General features: G+C 43.4%; 1 protein-coding gene across 3 annotated transcripts in view; it reads left to right on the forward strand.

Moving 5' to 3' along the window:
- LOC138455382 (polycystin-1-like protein 2) overlaps positions 1 to 19539 on the forward strand; it is a 900768-nt gene that overhangs the window by 774390 nt on the left and 106839 nt on the right. For all 3 annotated transcript variants that reach the window (XM_069607102.1, XM_069607103.1, XM_069607104.1), the window contains 3 exons: positions 3958 to 4288; positions 5930 to 6063; positions 8726 to 8853. In XM_069607102.1, coding sequence (XP_069463203.1) covers positions 3958 to 4288; positions 5930 to 6063; positions 8726 to 8853 — 593 coding nt within the window. The remainder of the gene's footprint in view (positions 1 to 3957; positions 4289 to 5929; positions 6064 to 8725; positions 8854 to 19539) is intronic.

Raw genomic sequence — 19539 nt, forward strand, 5'->3', positions numbered from 1 at the left:
AAAATATTGCGCAGCAATATTGACCCATGGACCCTGCGGGGGGACACCCCCGCAGCCCCCACATTACTTTAAAATGTGCAGGGGACACCCCGGCAACCCCCCTCCCACAAAATATCCTCCCCAAAAATATTTCCTATGGCGAGACAAACGGCCATATGTATGGCAATATTTTTGGTGGGGATATTCTGTAGGGATACCCCTGAATCATGCTGTGCCCATCGTCACTGTGAATCCTCGCCTACATTCTCTGCTCCCTTACAACATTATGGGCCTCATTCCGAGTCTGGCGCTAACCAATGGCGCTATTAGCGCCTTGGTCGGCGCCGGACCCGTACCGGCACCGCCCTGGTGGAATGGGAAATTACCGCCCTATTCCGAGTTGACCAGGGCGGTAATTTCCCATTCCCCAGGGCTCTTCCCCATTCCCAAATGAGCCCCCATAGGGCTCAATGGGAATGGGGAAATTGCAAATAACGGTGACCGTACTTTACGGTCACCGTTATTGGCTTAAAAGCCCCTTTGCGCCCTCGTTCCTAACGCCTGCTAAAAGCAGGCGTTAAGGACGAGGGCGCAAAGGGAACTCAGAATGTGGCGGTAAGGGATTACCGGCACCGGTCTCGTTAACGGTGACCGGTATCCCTTACCGCCATACTCAGAATGAGGCCCTATGTGTTTTACTGACCTGTACAACTGTATTTACTCTCCCCTCTGCTTCTCTGCTCTTTCCACTGTTTTATTCTCTGTTCTCCTCTCCCCTCACTCACCCTGCTCTCTCTCTCTCCTCCCCCCTTACCTTTTCTCTGCACTTGCTCTTCCAGAATTGTCCCTTGACCTAGTATGATGGCTTAATTGTTTGTCTCCTCGACCCCCTTACTTGTTATTCCCTCCCCTGCACTGCATGAGGTGTCGTAGTGGCTAGTGCAATGGTCGCTTGTTTTGGTCCTCTCTCCTCCGCTCTCCTTCACCTTGTGTGATTCTCCAGAGATGTTGTCAAGCCTAGTGCGGTAATCGCCTGTCTGTTCCCATTTCCCTCCTGTCTGTGTCTTGGCACTTGCACTGTATGAGGTGTCACTAGGCAGAGTGCAATGGATAATCTTCGCATTATTGCTGTACATGGCCTGTAGGCATGTTTTTATGTCTCCCTTGTTCCCTCCCATGTCGCGGGTCACATTGAAACGCATTGTGTGTGGGTGCTGTATAGATAAACTATCATATCACTATGCTTACTCTCTAATCTACACCATCACACAATTAGAGTTCAGCTATACCCCTCGATCAATTCAGCCTAGTTGTTCACATACGAACACTATCCCACAAACACCTCAACATTCTAATAAAAAGCAGCTATATCCCACGACAAACCGGCCTAGCTACACACATAAGCGTCTCACAGGCCTAGCGCAGCCAGAACCCAGTCTTGGTGTACACCCGCCAGACTGCACAAATTGAACCGATATCAATACCACCACTCCTAATGATAGGATGCAGCTACCATCAGGCAATTACATCAGCTGCACACTTATCTGGTGCACCCAAGCACCCTTCGACACCCTACTCTCTCAACTGACCTGGCCTAGGGTACCCAAGGGCGTTCAACCTACAAGCGCTTTGAGATCATACCAATGACATATAGAGCGCTATATTAATGCCAAATAACATAACAGAACATAACAGTTATAACACGCCTGTACACAAGTGTTTCTAGGTACGACAAGGCAAGTGAGGGAAGACAGAGAGGACAAGACAAACGATCTTACTAGGCCTTGTCTCATTCAGATTGTGCAAGGGAGAGGGGAGGGAAAAACAGGGCAGCCATGCTCTGAGTAAGTGCAGCCAGGGTAGTGTGGCTCTTGGGAATGCAAGGAGAACAAGGGACTGTAGTGTTACAGTTACAGCTCCTAAGTGTGTGGTGGGCCCCGGGGCAGTGCAAGGGTGACTGATAAAGAAAGAGCCTGGTACCCAGTGAGATTCTGAGAGTAGCCAAGCAACCAGTCGGTCCAGCAGACAGGTAGGTCAGCAGGGGAGGGAGAGAGAGAAATCAGAGGAGAAGACAAATGTTTTGAGCTGCTTCCGGAACTTCAGGTGGTCTGGCTCAATTTGGAGAGGGGCAGGAAGGCCATTCCAAAGGGAGGCATCGTCTGAGGAGGGATCTACCCCCACTCTCTGCCTCGAGAAGAATCTAACCCTTGGAGAATTGGAGGTAGCTGAGCGAAGGAAGGTATTTTGGAAGAGAGCGTTGGATGTAGTGCGGGTCCCAACCCCAGAAAGCCTTGTGGACAATGCAGAGAGTCTTGAACTTGATCCTTGCAGCCACCGGGAGCCAGTGTAGAGATTTCAGGGCTAGAGAGATACTGTCCCTGTGCTTGAAGCCAAGGCTGAGTCTTGCAGTCCTGTCCTGAATTAGTTGCAGAGGGCGGAGAGTAGAGGAAGGCAAATTAAGAAAGAGGCTGTTGCAGTAGACTAGCCTATAGGGAACGGGGCTCTGGAGACAGTGAGCTTCTGGGGGAAAGTGAGAAAGGGAAGAGTCCCTTTGAGGAGGTGCAGCTGTTAGTGGGCGACGTCCGAGATGTGAGGAGAGAAAGAGAGAGTGGAGTCAAAGATGACACCAAGGTTTTTTGCCTCACAGGAAGGCGTAGGAGGAGGGCCCTAGGAGTGCAGCCAGAGTGAGAGAGGGAAAGCAGGGGCAGGGGTCCCAATGAGAAGGTTCTCAGTCTTACTGGCATTAAGGCAGAGATCGTTGGAGGCGCACCAACCCCCAACCGCCGATAGAGAGTCAGGAATGAGTGAGAGAGGAGAGGAGGCCTCTGTACATATCTATTACAAAAAGGTTGCATATCATTTTTTAAAGAAGAAGTTAGAACCCTCACATTCTTTAATTAATGCAATCACCATTGAAGTATTCTAAAAGATGCAGCGTGCACTATGAAGAATGTTCCTTTACGTAAGCATTGTCTCTAAAGTACAGTTTAATCTCAAGAACAATCAATGTACAAAATCGTCATTACAAAAATGTAAACTAAATCAAAATATATTCATTAAATACATTCGTCCAGCCACTATGAATATGAGAGGAGTTGCCAGCATATGTTGATTATTGGTGGGACATTCAGAGAGGGAATGTAATTGCATTGCTATATCCTCGTATATGTATGTATATGCACGACACCATCTCCTGTTTAGCATCTCCTAGGTCCTAGGCCTAGCCAAAGGAGAGTAATTTATAAAAACTCACAGCGCAAGAATTCATCATGACTTGAAAATGCAGTGTTTAGGGGAGAGCTTAACTAAAGACTGCTCAGCCCTTCTTCTAGTAAATTGAATCTGCAATCTGTAAAAATATTTATTCAAATTATGTTGCGATTACATGCAAAAGGTATTAGGTCAGCATACTGTATGTTTTGGCTGATTGTTTCACCTTTAATAATTTGTTTTCTTATGTAGCACTTTAAAGCACTTTATAAAGGACATATTTTCTTACATTACTGTACCTTTAATGTGGCTCTGAATTTTTCATATTATTCTTAGTAATGTTTATTCATATTAAGGGCCCGATTCAAGGAGCTTTTAGTGCGGAGCACTGCTAACAAACACCCTGATTCACAAAGCAGTGCAAAGTGTATTTTTGCAGTGCAAAGTGACGTTGCACAACTTTTGCACTGGTGCAATGTGACACAAAGTTATATGAATCGGGCCCTTAATCCTGTTTTTGATTTGTGTTTGAAATTCTGCTTAATATTTCTTTTAAGTTAAAATAAACACTGTGCCAAGTCATTGGGTCCTTTTCTTTTTCTATATGTATATGGATCCAATTTCCAGTGATGGCGGATATCCTACTGATTTTGTCAGAACTAAACTGACTGATTGATTGAAACCACCCCGTTTAGACAAGTAGAAAGAAAAACCAGATGTAATAAGCCAGACAGACCTTACAGCTGTGTTCCTCTTTTTAAATAATAGGGTTTGTTACTGATGGCAACTCAAAGCTCGTTGGCACTGCTCGAATCCGTCAAGTCCGGGTGAGGAAAGACACCTGCCCAATAGCCAACAAGATGAAAAGTTTGCTGACAGAGTGCCATGCTTCCTACTCCCTGTCGGCTGAAGACACGTCTGACTACGCCGAGCACTGGAACCTGACCGTGGCAGACACCAATTCCTCGGATCTCAATACCGCCTGGAATTATCAGAGCCAGTCCCAGCTCCGCAGCCATCCAGTCTGGGGCAAGCTGGCCATGTATCGAGGCGGTGGATACGTGGTCTACTTAGGGAGCCATCCGAAGAATGCATCCAGGTAGGGACTTCCACGCTGCTTATCTGTTCAAAAATAAATAACTAAATTGGGCTTTCACAGTGTGCTTCCTCTAAGCACGTGACCTGTAACGCTGGCTGTTGTCTTGCTTCCAAGACAAACGCATTTCCCCAGAGCTACCCTCAATTTCCTGTTGGCGGTTGCTCTAATTCCATTGACCCGGGTCACAGCCTATTTGAAGCATGGTAGTCTGATGATGGGCAATGTGACAACAATGCTTATCAATTAAAAGTAAGGTTATGCGTATAATAACATTTCGCCAAAATGACAGGGTGAGCGAAAGCGACATCCCATGGCCATTGGCTGCGCAATGACATCTCAGGAAGTGACATTCCCTAATCTTTCACCTGTTGATGGGCCTCTGTATCCTATCCTTTGCTAAACAACACATGATATTAAACTAGCCAAGGCAGAAGGTATGTTTCCTTTAAATAGATGAATAATCAGATTGGTGACAACGCAAGTGTTGCAAAGTCGCCCACAGGGTGGCAGGCAGCAGCAGAATCACTTTGATCGCTGATGTAGTGTTTTGTATAGGGCTTCGAAGAAAGGTCTTTCTTTTCCTGTGTTATTGGGGATGGTAAAGCTCTGCTCGAAGCTAAGCTGGACATCCTTTGAGTACTTCCTTCGGCCAAATGGAAGATCTTATGTTCATCTTTTGTTTGTCTTCTCAGCAGTGGTCAACAGTGATAATGTAGTATTCAATACTAAATGAAGACTATAAGACTAGAAACAAGCATGTGTTTAGTATTCTATTAGTAATCGGCTAGTATTCAGCACGCTGAATAGTCTTCATATAGTATGCTGCTTAATATGAATACTATTGAATACTAAAAAAGACTAGCTATAATCTTCGATTCTTATAAAAATATAAGCTAAACACTAAATGTAGTAAGGGTTCCTCATGAACACTGGCAACTAACCTCAGTTACGACACACGCATCCCTACTATCACAACCACACCCCACCCCCTCCTCCCATCTACATGTTCCCTTCACATCTGGTTGTTTTACTGTCCACTCCCCCTTTCCTATCCCCAACCTTACCTTCTCCCACCAACTCCTCCCCTAATCCTACTCTTTGTTATCCATAGGACCAGGTCTTGCCACAAACAACTCTGCGGAGGTACAGTACACTAACATTAGGACAAGTCTAGGCACTGTAAGACAGATACGGTGGTGTCAGGTGCAGCATAAACATTGGACAGCATAACATGACAGTAATAGCTATTGCCAGAGGCATTGCCAGTAAGGTATGAAGTCACCATGATGCGGGCGCAATTGGCTACAGGTTATTCGTCTGGGGTAGGCAACCTGCTGCGTTCCTTTATGTTTTGACTTTTGACTCTCATGATCTCGCATCATTGACTATACTGGCCTGGGTTGATGGGAAATGTAGTCCAAAGCAACTGGAGTGCTGCAGGTTTTCCTTCCCAAATAGTTGTTAATCACTGTGTCCTGGTGAGCAAAAGAGCTCTGCAATGTATATAGGGCATGACTTACAGATCGCTTTTCAATGGGATTGTTCAGTTGTAAAACACTTTTGTAAATCAGGCCCAAAGTCTCTTAATTGCTGTGGCTATATAGCGGTGTCTGCCATTCCTTTGCTGTTTATGTTTTTCAGAGTCATCCAGTACCTTTATAGCAATGTCTGGTTGGACACCTACACCCGAGCTGTCTTTGTGGAGTTCACAGTCTACAATGCCAATGTGAACCTGTTCTGCATCATCAGATTAGCATTTGAAACAAATGCCCTGGGTGAGAGAACACTTTTCAGGGCTGTGATAAATAATAATCAAGACGGTTGGTTGTCAGTAGCGATGTTTGACCAAAATATGAATGTCTATTATTTTATTAAAGGTTTTTCTAAAGCACAAACCACACACCAAAGTTTCAACAGAGTGCCATATATCAGAGCGGAAACAATACACAACCGATTCATTTTATTTTATTACAATTTCTGGTTAGCTCTGGCACTACCCAGAGGGTCTCAGAGCACCTTACATGGTTCAAAGTTTGAAAAGGTAGTAGTTGAAAAAAAAGGTACACAATGTTTTCAGGATAAGGTAGATGAGTGGTAGCAGGGGGGATAGATGTGAGGGGTTATGCGTGAGGAAACGGTATGTTTTGAGGCTCTTTCTGAAAGCAATGATGGAGGGTGCAGTGCGTATGTGGAGAGGCGGGTTGTTCCAGGCTCCGAGTCCCTAGGGGTTAAATGCTTGTTTTTGCGTGAAAGTGAGTTTGCAGAGCGGAAGGTGTAGATGGTGTTGGCTGACTTGTCTAGTGTTTGTGTGTGTGGTGAGTTTGAGTTTGTCACAAAGGTAAGATGGAGTTTTGAGGTTGATGGCTTTGAATACAATGCAGTGCCCCTTAAAGACAACTCTCTGAGGCATGGGGAGCCAGTGGAGCTGGACAAGAGCAGGAGTGATGTGTGAATGTTTGGGTAGATGGAGGAGGAGTCTGACTGCTGTGTTTTGTATGGCTTGCAGAGGGCCAGAGTGCTGTTGGGAAGTCCAGTGAGGAGAGCATTGCTATAGTCCAGCTTAGTGAGAACCAGTGTGTGGACTGCGGTGCGGAAGTCGTCGGGAAGGATATGTCTGATTTTGCGTAGGAGGTGTAGTTGTAGATTGCATGTTTTGGTGACAGGGGCTTTGTGGTGTGTGAAGGAAAGGTGGGGTTTAGTTCTTTTGTCAGAATTTGGTTATGTGTGTTGCGTCTGTCAGTGGCAAAGATTTGTCGAGCTGCAGAAGTTAGGGAAGAGCATTCCAGACTAATGTTGATTCTTAAATAAACCTTTAAAGACATTGGGGGTCATTACAAGGTTGGAGGTAGCCATGCCGATATTAGCGGCATGGCTACCCCCTTACTGGGTACCGGGTTCGGGTTCCTTAAATGAGGAATTACCGGCCATTCCAACCTTGGAGGACCCGGTAATTCCTCATTTAAGGAACCCGGACCCGGTACCTCCCCATTCCCATTCGAGCCCCCATAGGGCTCAATGGGAATGGGGAGAGTGCTAACAACGGGCCCGTTAATAACGGGCCCGTTAATAATGGGCCCGTTGTTAGCACCCTGGTCTGCTCGCGGGACCCGCTAAGGGCGCCTGGTAAAACCAGACATCCTTACTGGGTCCCGCGTGCAAACCTCGTAATGCGGCAGTAGGGGTTTAACGGGGCCGGCAGCTCTACCAGCCCCGTTAAACCCGTACCGCTAACCTTGTAATGACCCCCATTATGTGAGAAAAGATACGGAACAGAATAGTAAAGGTAGCATAGAGAGGAGGTCAAAGGATGGCCAAGGCATACCTGACACATGTGCTCTGAATGGAAACGCAGGTTGGTGGGAGTGTGGTTACTGGGGAGGGACAATGCACATATCTAGTAGGGCTGTTGGAGTCAAGGGGCGGCTTTCAGAAGCACTCGGTGGCTCCGAGGAGTTTGTAGAGCAGGAATCTGCAACTTGCGCTCTCCAGATGTTCAGTCTATGACTCTGATGATCCCTCACCTTTGATGGTGGGCTAATGGGAGTTGAAGTGCAGAAAATTTGGAGCCCCAAAGATTGTAGACCCCTGCTCTAGCGAAAGTTCATGTGAGCCGTGAGTCAAGGTCAGTAAATTCTAAGCCAGCCTGGATTGAATGAATGCAGGAATGTACACGGATCGAGAGTGTGGAAGGGAACTCTCCGAACTCGGATAATGCCCCAAAGGGGCTGGTGGATTGCAGAATGCAGGAACATGTAGGGATGGAAAGTAATAGTAGGTGAGGACAAGCTAGCAAAGGAAATGAACATGGCAGGTGAATGGAATTGATTGAGTTTGCATGAGGTATGGAGGAGCAGTGGCTTTGATGGATTTGTTTGCTCTATGCAGGGTCGGGTTGGGTCAAACAATTGTCTTGGGCCCCAATGGAAACGTGGCCCACAGTTGCAAAAGGCAATTCAGCCCTTTTGTGACAGACTGAATGGTACCCGAGGTGGGCGGGGGAGGTGGGAAGGGGTTGATAAAATCGAATGCAAATTGTGCAATTTAAATAATATTTATTCAGCAAAAATGGTCAAAACTACTAGCCGTATAGTGAAGTAACTGATCAAACTAGCCAACATTGGCAAAATAAAGTGGCCCACTTTGACCGGAAAAACTAGCCCGCACTAGCATTTTGTGTTTTTGGTTCGGGTATTGCCCTGTTGCCCTATAAGCCAGTCCGAGCCTTGCTCTATGTATGCTGAGAAGCCCAAACAGATGCCAAATAAGTGCGCACAATTAGGATTCTGATTGCAAATGGAAATCGGACAATAGCGCTAAAAGTATGACACAGGGGATGAACTGGGTGGGTGCACTCACAACTGGTCCCCCTCTTTTATAATACAATGCATAAAACTGCCATTTCTTATCTAAAAACCCCAATGCATGTTTCCAATTTAGGGGCCTTCTTCACGCATTCGGAACTGCAGAGCGTCCGACTGTACCCCTACACCGATGGACTGCACATCTTTGTTGTAGCCGCGGAAGTGATTTATTTCCTCTTCATCATCTACTACATGGTCATACAGGTAAGAGCAGAAACTTGAGAAGTTGGCAACCCCATTCCAATAATCAACATTTCCCCCGTTAAAGGCCCCCCAACTTGTTCTTAGCTCAAGAGAAAACCCTCTCACATCGTTACCACCCATCCCCTCCATGGGAGGCAGGACCCGCTGTGTTGCTTTATTTATTTTATTTATATATTTATTTATTTGTATAGCGCTGCAGCCCGCAGACATCAGAGCGTGTTCTATATAGACAGGGACATAGGGACAGGACAAAAAATAGTTGTGTGTGGATCAGATAAGTAGTGCTCGGGTTATTGTACTCAGATGTGTTTCTGCTGCAGTGCAATGCAGGCAGCCAGTCCCCAAAGCATGTCTGCTTCGTTCAGTGCTTCCGCCCACCATAGGCAGTGTCAAGCTCAACCATAAGCCCTTGACACACCACATTATGATATTCCACGACACAATACAGGCCATGCAACAATTCCAACTGTGTTTTTATCCTGCTCGGCTACCTGCGGTTGCAATGTTATGCCTCAATATGCATCACACGCAATCACCCAATAGTCACCTTCTTGTAGGCAACAGTATCGTCTACCCAGGCATTTCTTCTTTTTTTTTTTTACTCTTTATTTGTCATTTCAAAGTATTGAACACAACACAAATATCAAATACGGTCAGTGGGTTACATCTAGACAAATCAGATGATTCTTTCCCGAGGAGAAAAGACATAGAATAGTTCCATTCTTCTCTGTGAAGTCATATATCATAGAACCATCCACTATAACTAACCCTATGCAATATTGCTAGATATGAAAAAGAGAAACACAACACAAAACAAAGACATACACAGACATGTATAGACAATACAACACAACTCAACTCACACACAATTATCCCACACACTCAGATCCTCACAATCACGCGCTCGCCCAGGTACACGTGAAAGTATCACACATACAATATTGCAGGCAATTAAAAGCCACTGTCAGCATTGCTGTTAATATTTATTTTTAATTTACTGGGCAGTACTCCCTCAGTCATCTCCTTTTTCCCTCGCCATTTAATTCTGATTATTTTATCCTGCTAGAGGGAGGTAAATGTTCTTGTCAGCATTTCCGCCAGCTGGAATTTGGACCCGAAAGGCCTGCTTACACAGACAGACCTGATAACAACCGATATGGCTCCCTCTGCACTGATTGTGACGTGCTTCCTGGGCAACATCCCAGCGTAATGGGATGCTTCATGTACATGTTCAGGTCTGCTACACCGTACTTCTTAGGCCTGTGATAGGCGGTGTCATGATCGGCCATGATCGCTAGGCCGCACCTCATCATATGCCTGATAACACAAACTGTGCTTAATTGCGATTTAAGTCATGATGCAAGTGAATTATTATATCACAATTCATGGTTATTCTCTATGCCACTCAGTTAACTACTACACTATAATTCACAGATGTGTGGTGTTAACTGGAGCATTTGCTCTAGACCTGTCACTTATTTCAACTCAGAAACACAAAGCTGTGGCTAACATCCAACTCTCAACCATCTACCCTAAACAGGTCCATGTAAACTCAATAATAGCACCGCGCAGTCTCGTAGCAAGACAACATGGAGCAGGATGTAGGTTCAATATCCGTTTCCGAGCTTAGCGGCTGGACTCTCACATAAAGCTATATAAAAACCCAATTTAGGGCCTGATTCATGGATTATTTGCGCCAAAAAAACAGGATTTGTGCGCCATTCTGCCCGCAAATCCCTATTTGCAAATAATCCATGAATTAGGCCCATCATTTTATTTTTCCTGGCTTCCCAATGCATACATGTTAAAAGGAGAACACTCGTAGGTTCTTCAAACTCTATAACTATGGTGCAGCGGGCCGTTTGGGACATAATTCAAGATTAATTGTATTTATTTAATTTATTGTAGTTTTTGGTAGCACCCAGACCGGGAGGTATCACGGTGCTAGTGAAACGTGCAGTTCATTCAATCAAATTGTACCAATGAGGTTACATAGGGGTCACACAGGGACAAAATACATTACAGGCGTGGAGGCAGTGCGGTTACATGGTGGTCACATAGCAGGAAAATAAGAAAAGGAGAGTTACAGAGTTCAGGCCAGCGACATTGGGCCGCATGGAGAGTTTCCATTACAGGCAAAAACATGATAGGAGCGGTGGAGGTTGTAAGGCATATTTGTTAAACAATGCTGTTTTAACTTTTTTTGCGAAAGTTCAGATAAGAGGGTTCATCTTGGGTGCCGGGGAGTCGGGGGTGAGTTCCAGAGTGAGGGGTGATGATGGTGAAACAGCTTCCCCCGGCTCTTTATCTGTTGAATGTCAGGGTTGTTAGTGCAGTGGAAGAGGAGGATCGCAAGATGCGAGGGTTAGGCTTTTATAAATGTATATACTGAACAATGAAATGTATACATTTCACACTGAGATGTATATAGATTATATTTAGATGCATACATTACTTACTAAAATATACACACTTTACACTCAGATGCATACATTCTATACTGAGAGGTATATACTGTATGTTGAAATCCATGCATTATATATTGAAATGTATGCACTGCATGCGGAGATACATTCATTGTATGATGAGAGGTAGTTACTGTATAGTGAAATTCATTAATCATATTGACATATATATGGATATGCACTGTACACTGAGGTACAAACATTGTATGCTGAGATGCATACATTGTGTATTGAAACATATATACTGAACAAAGATATATCGTACATTGAGATGCATATACTGCATATTGAGCTACACATATTACATATTGAAATATATACACTGTATGCTGAGATACAATATATACTGAGATGTTTCTACAGTATATTAAGATGCATCCATTTTATATTGAAATGCATATCGTGCAGATTGAAATGCACACATTGCATAGAAACCAATGTATGTTAAATGGTAAATTGTGCATGCTACATTTGAATAACCCATATACACAACATTCTGAAATGCATACATGATATAATGAGAAACTGCTTGAACTATATGCTAAGAGGCATACATTTTATACTGTAATATATCTACCATATAAAAAAAGACATACTCTAAACTGAAACTTCTTGTACACTCCTTGCCAAAACGGCTATATTGATTATTAAAATGTGTATGCTATTCACTGAAATGTATGTACTACATGTTGAAACATATACATGACATATTTAGAATCTTTATAAACTGTAGTGAGAAGATTGCAAATTGCATGTTGAAACTGCTTGCACATGAACTATTTGTCTTATACACACACTACTGAAAATATCACATGGTTTAAGGTTCTGCCCAATGGAGGGGGTGTCTTGTTCTTCTCTTGCTAGTTTCACTTTCCACAAGTTGCTCAGGGGACTAGCTGCGCTTTCAGAGACTGGATATTCATGCAAAGAAATTCCCTGCCTGCCAGTTTCTTAAAAGTCTCACCCTTAGCCAGCTAGCCTGGGATGCTTTGTGGTGAGCGCCTCTGTATATTTTCTCTTGGTTTTGGGATAGGAGAAATGGTTGCGAGCACAACAGTATGCTACTGTAAATATTCACAGTGGACACAGGGTTCAAGGTCTGTTGGCCTGGGTGCACAACATACTTGTTTATTTTGTTATTATTACTGGTGTTTCTCAGCAGGCAATGGGCCTAACGGTGCACATACTTGAACTGAACCATTAACATACTAATGTTGCAGTTCAGACCTATACAAACCACACAATACCGTAGGGTGTAGATGAAATGCATCACATGCTGTCAACATGAAGAGTTTTTAAACCACATTCCTAAAGGCTGTGCATAAAATGCAGCATGTACAGTGCTCAGAAAACCTTTGCAAAGCACCTCCCTGCAGGATTTACAGAATAAATATCCTGCACTCATGTGGTGTTTTGAAACCATCATCTTGCAAATCTTTGGTATATTTGAATATATATGTGAGACAATTGTAAAATAGAACTCTCCCTATTTCTGTCTGAAAATTCCTGAAATGCTCTAGATCATATTTATAAAAGTGCACATATGATCCAAAAACAGAAATTTATATACTTTTGTTGGAGAAGGCTGCACATAAATGAGTGACTAGCTGAAGGTTTACCTATGCCCCGAGAACCTGAGATTGGCCTCAAATCTTGGCGACTTAAGGCCAATGAAGCCTGGGGCCAGGAGGATAGCTCAGGGGCAACATGTTTGTCTTGTCTTGGAAGCAAGACAACGCAAAGCAGCGCAGGTTTGAATCCCAGCCTCGTGCTTAGAAACTAGTCTCCGGTATTAAGTGAGTTATGAAAGAACAATTATTATTATAAAAAGCCCGTGCAGCTTCCATGAAGGCCCCAGTACTTTTCAGCCAGGCTGTCTGGGGCCCTGGCTTATTGAAATTAATAAAAAGGAACTAGGTTGGTGTCAATGGGATAAATCTAAACAACACATGAAATACTTTTATGAAACAAGTCAATAAATGCTCATGAATAATCCAAAATAAATGATGCTATGTGGAGGCAATGCAGGGGTCAGGCAAGACATTTTCTTTTTTACTGGACTTTGAAAAATACCCAGTAGAAAATGTCATGCCTCCACCCCTTCTCCCCATGCCTCGCAGACACACATAATCACATTCACTATGAAAACAAATGATAAATGCAGTGCCACAGGCCGATTAGATCAGCCCAGGTCAGAAAAGGAAAGTGCTCAGGCCGATTATATTGGCCCTGAGCTCCACCCTCCAGTAGGAGGAGTTTAGCAGACTGTATATAGAACACAGTCTATACGTTTACTTCAACTTTAGACCTCTCCCACTGACTCCACCCACTATCCCCTCCTCTGGAGTGAACCATTTATTTCTGTAAACAAGCAATAAAAAATAAATGTTCTTTTGGACACTGGGTGTGCTAATGTATATTATAGAGCTTTATTTTATTGACACATAAGGGAATCATCTCCACAGATTTCCTTTGCTAAGGGATTAATGTAATTCAAAATACCACTTCTCCCGGAGTTTGTCAGCTGTTTTGGTTGCTCAGTTAGAGGGTGGATGACAAGCCGATATGCATGCACTGTCATGTTATTTTTTATTTATAGGTTATTCATCTGGCCATGGCCTTTAAAGGTAGTACAAAAATAGAGTTCACATCAGATCACAACTTCAATGTACAATGCACAGAATACATATCTCATATTACTGTACCAATTTAAAATTCATTTACTGCTGTTCCATAACACAAAGTGCCCTACATTAATTTTGTACAGTCATATAATATGTGCATTAATAACATGGCTTATATACCCTTAAACACAGCAACCACCGTCCATTCTTTCTGGTACAAAGAAAAACATGCATATTTTTTCAATTAGTGCACTAATAATTACATTCACAAAAGCTGAACCTTTCGCCAGACCATTCTAGCACTTTACTGCTCAAGTAGTCATGAAGGAAACTACGTTTAAGATTGTACCGCTTTGGGGTAGTACAGATTATGCGTGGATATTTTAAAAGAGGACAGATACAGTGGGTACATCTTCATTCTACACAGGCCTCCCTTGCAGACCTTGTTGCTTCTCAAACCTGCTCCAATCATAATTTTGGTATCTACCTGCAATAATGAGTTTCAGGCAACTTCATGAGGTAGGTCTCACAACCCAAACTCCTGTTATACTGTGCTTAGTCGCTGACACTAGGGAGAGCAACTGTGCAACATTTGCTCAACATGTTGTTATAGCTGCGTAAAAACGTTACCACTAGTCACCATGCTGTTTTCACTGTCTTCATAGGCCAAGGTCTTGGTTTTGCCGGGTCTGTCCCATGATTTTGACCTTTTTCCCCCTCTCCCGAGAGTTTTTATGTTTTAAAAACCCTGTCACGATTTTGGGTAAGGGGAGAGTGACAGTGCATTTTTTTTGTAATCACAAACAATTATCAACTATATAAACAGTATTATATGTTAAGAATGTTGTCATTTTAGGATGGGTTTGAGCCACCAAATTCAAGCCTTATGCATTAACTGCTTGCACCACAGTGACAGGCTGAGAGGAAAGCACATAGCAAGATATGTAATGTCAAACAGAGCAAAAGCACCTTTGTTATTAATCTTTACATTTTTTCAGTGTGTTATAGTTGAGATGCTCAACATTTTGACACTAAATACCAATAATAGTCAAGTTCATTGTACAAATATAACATTAAAATACATCATTTAATCAGTATCATGCTTGGTATTTATGTGCTTTTATCAACACTCAAAGCGCACCACTTATATGCATATACTGGGTAAATGGGAGTCCTTCTTTTATGTTGTTGGCTGTCGCAGTTTTTTGTCTTGAAAATCTGGTCACCCTAGCCAAGGAGCATCAAAATGATCATGGAGAGTGCCCACTGTATATCATTGCTAATGTTCTTCTCTTCTGTGGGGTTCCCAATGTCAATAGAGCATTGGTATACTACCCAGGCCTGTAAGAGACACCCTATGTTTCTTTGGTTTCTAGGCACTCACCTCAGTTATTACCAGTCCAGCCTCCAACCGAGTTGCACACAAGAGGGCCCGATTCATGCAAAAGGGCGCATTGATCCTGCAAATGCCACCCGCTGAAAACAAAAATCTGCGTGCTCTGCATATTCATGGAAACATCCATGCAGAACTACCCAATGTGCAGGCTGCGAAAGGAGATGGACCTTTGGGCTCCCCTGCAGCACAAAAATCAATGCACCCGACAAGACTGCCTGCGACCCCGAACAAGCAAGCCAGCACCCTGGTGGGGTTTCGCAGGGTTCCCAGAAACCACGCACAGTGAACCATCAACATGCGCAGAACTTAATGTAAAAATCGACATTTGCCAATAAATATGCATGTGAACCCTCGCAAAATGCTCCTGCACCCCATTACGCTGCTTAGGCGCACCCCTAAGTCCGATCTAAACCCTGATTGTGTGACGCATCCCAAAATCCCCCAAATTCGACTTCTGATCTTACCATCGCGTGACAAATCCCATGCGCAGGTGACTGTACGCCTGCCTTTGGGTGGTGGAGAGTATGAGGACTTTGCGTGGCCTTTTACCTGGCAAGAGGTTGTACGGTTTGGTCCATCAATAAGCGTTGTTAGGCGCAAATGTTGGTGTGCAATGGACTACCCGTGGGCCGTCCCTCGTGACGCCCACATTTTCGCAAGTGCTTCTCCATTTTCTGAGTTCCGCCCCTTCCCAGCCCTATGCACAAGCCATGCCCACAACCTGCATACTGTCTCTCGCAAGGCACTCGCCTGCTCCCAGAGACGTGCCGAGCCGATGAGAAATCCACGCATGTCCAGGAAAAGTCCTGAGCATTTGATTCCATTAATCGTCAAATGGGGATTTGTGCACAGAATGGTATGCAAATATTCGATTTTACACGCAAATAATTCCATTAATCGGTCCCAGAGTATGTAACATTCAAGGAAAGTCTCCTGCATTAAGATGCACATTTGGAATGCTGTTTTGGTTTGTTCTCCCTCCCACACACACAAATACCATAAAGTAACACAGGTCCAACCTCAGATTTGTATGCCTTTTAGAATTTCTCAATAGAATAGGACCAATGTATCCAATGACATCCGAACGGATCAGCGTTATAGCTTCTGCTTGCTTGATAACAGTTGTTAGACCAGGATGGGGAGCTAATGATCTCTTTTCCCATTATTCTTATATATTGGTCTGAGCAAAAATAATGGGTATGCTGAAAACACCATGACACAAATGATTACTAACCACTGAGCAATAATCTCAACCTACAATACTAACACATCTAAACTAATCACACGTCCATGGCAAGCAGTGTTGGGCAATGGCTCCAACATCTAATACCAGACAACCCACCTCTTGGATAATTCTGCATGTTCCCAATGATCTACAAACTTAGAAACTTGAATATCCCAGCCACCCGATCATCTCTGGAGTGAGCACATTAACTGACACTACATCTGGGTTGGTTGTCTCCAGCAAGTAGATTAGGAGCTACAAGTACCTCAACCTACCAATAAATAAAGCTCAAGCTGATTTAAGTAATGGTGCCCATTGGCAGTGCATAAGTGAGTCACAGAATTTAGATTGGAAAAGCAAGAAAGTCACATAATCTATGCACTGGTGCCTGGAGGCTTCTTTGCCCATTGTCAGCTAATAATGCGTTCCAGGGGATACTGCAAGAGTGCTCCTCTGAAGCGTCACAGTGTGCGGGTTTGATTGGTGGGGGGAAAGTGATTGCAAAGACATCGCAAGAGGACAAGCAGTCAAGAAGTGCAATGGGAAACATGAAATATTTTGAAAGGAAAACCAAGATGAAGGTTACAAGAGACAGTGGTGTGGATGCCTTGTAATTCCAGATACAGAACCTAGAAAGGAAGCACTACAGGTGTTATTATACACCCTGGTTTTAAAGATGTGTTTGATTCCTCTATGGGTAGCTTTTGACTGTGATTACATTTTTAAATTGAAATGAAAAGAGGCAGCTAAACATCCAGTGTAGGGTTACTTATTTTCATTACAGTAGTAAATCAACTTTTGTTGGTGTTCATAGGTTTTGCCCAAAAACATGAATAACTTCGGATGTTAGTGCCAGTCGCTGTTTGCAGAAAATATGTAATGACAGAAAGTGTGAAGGAAGAAGCCAAAGTTGTTTTGGCAAAGGCTCATAAATGGAACATGTGTCCTCCTGCAACTTAACAAAAAGAAGTCTGGCCTATCAAAATCGAACATTTCAAGTTTTTTTCTATTGCCGAGTAGTTGTGAAAGGGGATTACAAACAGCCATCTCATGACAATCTACATGGATCACCAAAAAGCTTCATCCAAGACAGGACACACTTTCTAAAAAAAGATGAAAGAGATAAGGATGGTGACCAATTAACTTCTGGCCATAACGGATATTCCAGCACTCCAAACGAAAATGGAACAGCTGCCTGGTGGACAGTGTTTGAAAGCACCATCGACAAGCTGCTACAAGCACCAAAATAGCATCTCAACATGCCAATCTTACCACATCAAACCAGGAAACTATAACAACTACAGTACAAATATGACCTTTAATATACTTAGACAAAAGCTGGAGATGCTTGTAGACAATGTCATGAATCACTTAAATGGCTTCCACCACTGCATTAAAGTCTCCATGCAGGACTCCAAGAGGAGCACACACATCCTAGATGCCACAATGTGTATTGGGGAATTAGCACTTGGAAGCAGCTGTATCGAAGAACCCAACAGATAAAGAACAAACAATTTGTACAGAGCAAGCTTTCACTCAAGGTATACACAATGATGTGTGATATGCAGCTGTGCAATCAGGTACCAAGGCATATGTTCTAACTGGAGGATGAGGAACAAGGAGGAGGATGAACAAGTTACCCAAAACACGTGTAGACATCTTAGATGCTACCATTGCTGTTGGGAGATTTGGCCACTTGAAAACAGCTGTATATAAGGAACCCACAGACAAGAATAAACAGCTGTACACAACAAGCTTTCTCCCAACTCAGACAAATTGATCTGTGCAATAAAGCCAGACAAACCGGTACTGATGTATATACTCTGCAAACGACAAGTAATCTGTCACAGGCTACATCCTGTTCGCAAAAGGAACACTCAGAGAGACAAATTGACAGAGAAATTGACACGTCATTGAAAATATCAATAGAGAACCTTTACAATGCAGGTTCTTTATAGAACAACATAGGAGGTAGCCATGGTGGTCATATAGCACCAGGCATTGGCAAAATTGAAATGTTAATGACTTACAACTGATATTCAGCAGGGATTAGAAGCTGAAGCATGTCTTCAGGAAAAGTTACTTAATTGCCTACAAGCCATCAAACAATCTATCACGGAGGCTGACCAGAAGCTAATTTCCTTTAAATCAAGGTGAACAAAGAAGGACAGGCACAAATTCATCTCATGTAAGGAGATGCAAAACCTCCAAACATATCTGCACAGAATATGCTATAACAATCCCCCTAAAAAAACATTACAGATTCAAGAGGCATACAATTGCAAATCGTCCAACGTTGTGTACCTCATCCATTGTGATAAATTTGTACAAGGAAAGTATGTCAGTGAGAGGAAAAACATGAAATAATTAAGCTACATGTACATACACCGTTCGGTCCCCATTTTACACAGGATGCAGGGCCTGTTGTTAAGGTATTGATGGAAGCTTTTTTTTAAATGAGGCATTGTAGAAGATCTTAGCTCAAGTGCTTAAAATATTTTGTAGCTAGAAAACCGAGGTTTGAACATTGTTGTGGCTTATTTCAGTGACTTTCCAGTGCTACCGTTTACCAACATCTCTAGTACACCACTTTCTATGACCTCATAATGGGTGGGGGCACAAGACACTAACAATACCAATGCACCACCAGGGTGACTGACCTGTGCAAGCCGAGCAATGTCAGAGAGATGCTGCTGCCTATGATATCGATCATAGGCCGTGGTGTGTCTCTGATATTGGTGGGCTTGCACAGGTTGGTCAATTCAATAGGCATGACCACAAGGACAGTACGTATCCTCAGCTGATTTGGAAGCTGGTACTGCTGGTTCCCTTAGTGAGCATTTAGTCATTTAGACAGAATCCTAAAAGTGTACCAATTGAGCACTGGTAGTGTATCTGGAATTAGCCAAAAGGACTGTATAAAAAATCCTGTATGGTAAATTTGCTCGAATATCGGCTGTACCAAAATGACGTACA

Source organism: Ambystoma mexicanum, chromosome 1p (genome assembly GCF_040938575.1).
Source record: "Ambystoma mexicanum isolate Mex_15411 chromosome 1p, UKY_AmexF1_1, whole genome shotgun sequence".
NCBI lineage: Eukaryota > Metazoa > Chordata > Amphibia > Caudata > Ambystomatidae > Ambystoma > Ambystoma mexicanum.